The sequence below is a fragment of the Drosophila sulfurigaster genome, chromosome X (assembly GCF_023558435.1).
Source record: "Drosophila sulfurigaster albostrigata strain 15112-1811.04 chromosome X, ASM2355843v2, whole genome shotgun sequence".
In the NCBI taxonomy this organism is placed as follows: Eukaryota; Metazoa; Arthropoda; class Insecta; order Diptera; family Drosophilidae; genus Drosophila; species Drosophila sulfurigaster.
Window position 1 is genome coordinate 14,616,775 of NC_084885.1, and position 2,131 is coordinate 14,618,905.

Genomic DNA, 2,131 nt, shown 5'->3' on the forward strand with positions numbered 1-2,131 from the left:
AATTTAAATGTTCTATGAAATAAATCGATATATTTAACAGCACGTTATCGGGGCAATTGAATAGTTAACGTGCTGTTATCTGTTAACAGCTCTCTGTTAAGTTGCATTTAACTGCCGTTGTGTTTTGAAATAAATGATACGATATGCATATTTATTGAAAGGTAACTTCAAGAACTTATGCAGAGTGTAATCATTCAATTAAATTGAATGTGCTTCTTAATACTAGTCGAACATCTACAGCTTTAGTTGGGGGAGAAAGTATTTGGCATAATTCTCGATGGCGGTACGGGCACGAGCGCTGAGTTCATCATCTTCGGCCATGCACAATTCGAGCAATTTTCCCAGAAACATCTCAAGGAGCGGTGGACGTAAGGAGACCAACGAGGCATCCACATCAAAGAGGTGATTAAGTACCGTAATCACTGTGGTCTGCGATTTAACGCGGCTAATCCTCATCAGCAGCAACATAAACGGTTTAAATATCTCATAACGATCGGCTATCTCCAGAATTTGTTCCTTTGTGGCCATAAATATAGTGGTGGCAACGATATCAATGGCCGAATCATAATAGATGGGATTCACATTACGCATAATTTCTGGCATTATGTGATAGACGCCTGCATCGATCACAATCCGAACTGCTTTCTCAGTTGTAAATATCAGGCAACTGAGCAACTCAAGAATTTTGATTCCCTCATTGTGGAGCTGTGTCCTCAATAAATAACACAACCAATTCACCGCACCAGCATCCAGGATTGCATTGGCATATTTAGCATTTTGTTTAGCAATTACGGTCATTATATCCAGTATTGATCGAAGACTGGAACGGTTACGACTCAGCACTCGAACCAAACGCTTTGCACCATCCATGGCAATGAATGCATCTAGCAAATCAGCATTGGCCACAATGATCTCTTCAAGGGCGAGGCAGGCATCGCGGATGACCGACCTGATCCGGCTGTCGATCATGGAAACGATAATCATCAAAAATGTATTGAATTGCTGATGCAATGCTATCGATTCACGGCTGTAGCGAACCAATCGCAATACCAATTCCGACAAGTAGATTTTAATCACGTCGTCCGGGTCCCTGGACATTATGCGTAATACAATGTCAGCCACATTATACTGGAAAAAGATATGGCGAGACATCGCCGAACTTTTGGCAATATTGCCCAGCATCCTAGCAGCTTTTAGAATCAATCGCAAAGCATTCGAGTTGAGCATGTTGACGAGTTCCACCATCACGTCTTTATAGGACAGCAAAGTGAGCACGTGCTGCTGAGTTCCGGCTGCAAGAGCTGACAAGGTATGAGCAGCCAATATCTTCAATTTCAATCTGTGAGTATATTATTGAAAGGAAATTGTGCTAATATGAGGGAAATACCAAACTTGTGAACGTAGTACGTACTTTGTGGCGTTACGCAGAACTTGAAGGCATCGTGGAATAATCAAATGTCCAATAACTAGATCTATGATCACTTTTTTAGGATAGCTGTTCAACTCGATAAAGCCTTTGATCTGATCATTCTCTTGGTGGCCATCCATAAGGCTTAATATTTCTTGTATTGGCATAGATTCAGAATCAATCAAATCCTTGAGTCGTACGACATTCTCTTCGCCTTGGTTTTCCATCTTTTGGTTTGGTGTGGAGAAATGTAACTCCATTTATGCGAATTGTTGTAATAGTGTTTTCTATATTTAGATTTAATAAACTATTAATGCAATTGACTGTCAGTGACCATCGCTGACAAAACCAAAACAGAAAATGAAAGAAACGGAATTGGCGTTTGAATTACCAAGTACCAAGTACCGGTATTAATTGTGAGCTCATCATCAACTGCAACTATCGATATTACTTGCTATGGCAGACACAAAATAACATTTATACGAATGTTTCATAGAATATGTTTAACTCATTTGTAGTACATGTTTTTAAAAGTATACAGTTGAAAATAAAGAAATATACAATTTTCTATAGACGATTATTAATTTGAGTGCAATCATATCGATACTTTTACGGTGTACGATAGCGCTGTTAAACAGCAGCCGATGTGGCGACATCATAGCTAGGCTGTTAATGTTCGAATGTTAACGCTAGCTTGCAGCTTATCAGCGCTTACCAACCGAC

The 2,131-nt window shown here is 39.7% G+C and overlaps 1 protein-coding gene across 1 annotated transcript; it reads right to left on the bottom strand.

The window, feature by feature from the left end:
* Positions 1-145: 145 nt before the first annotated feature.
* On the bottom strand, positions 146-1,866 carry LOC133849302 (importin subunit alpha-like). Its single transcript, XM_062285292.1, has 2 exons — positions 1,412-1,866; positions 146-1,339 (listed from the first exon to the last, which is right to left on the bottom strand). The coding sequence occupies exons 1-2, from the start codon at positions 1,666-1,668 to the stop codon at positions 235-237; spliced, it is 1,362 nt and encodes a 453-aa protein (XP_062141276.1). The 5' UTR covers positions 1,669-1,866; the 3' UTR covers positions 146-234.
* Positions 1,867-2,131: the final 265 nt, after the last annotated feature.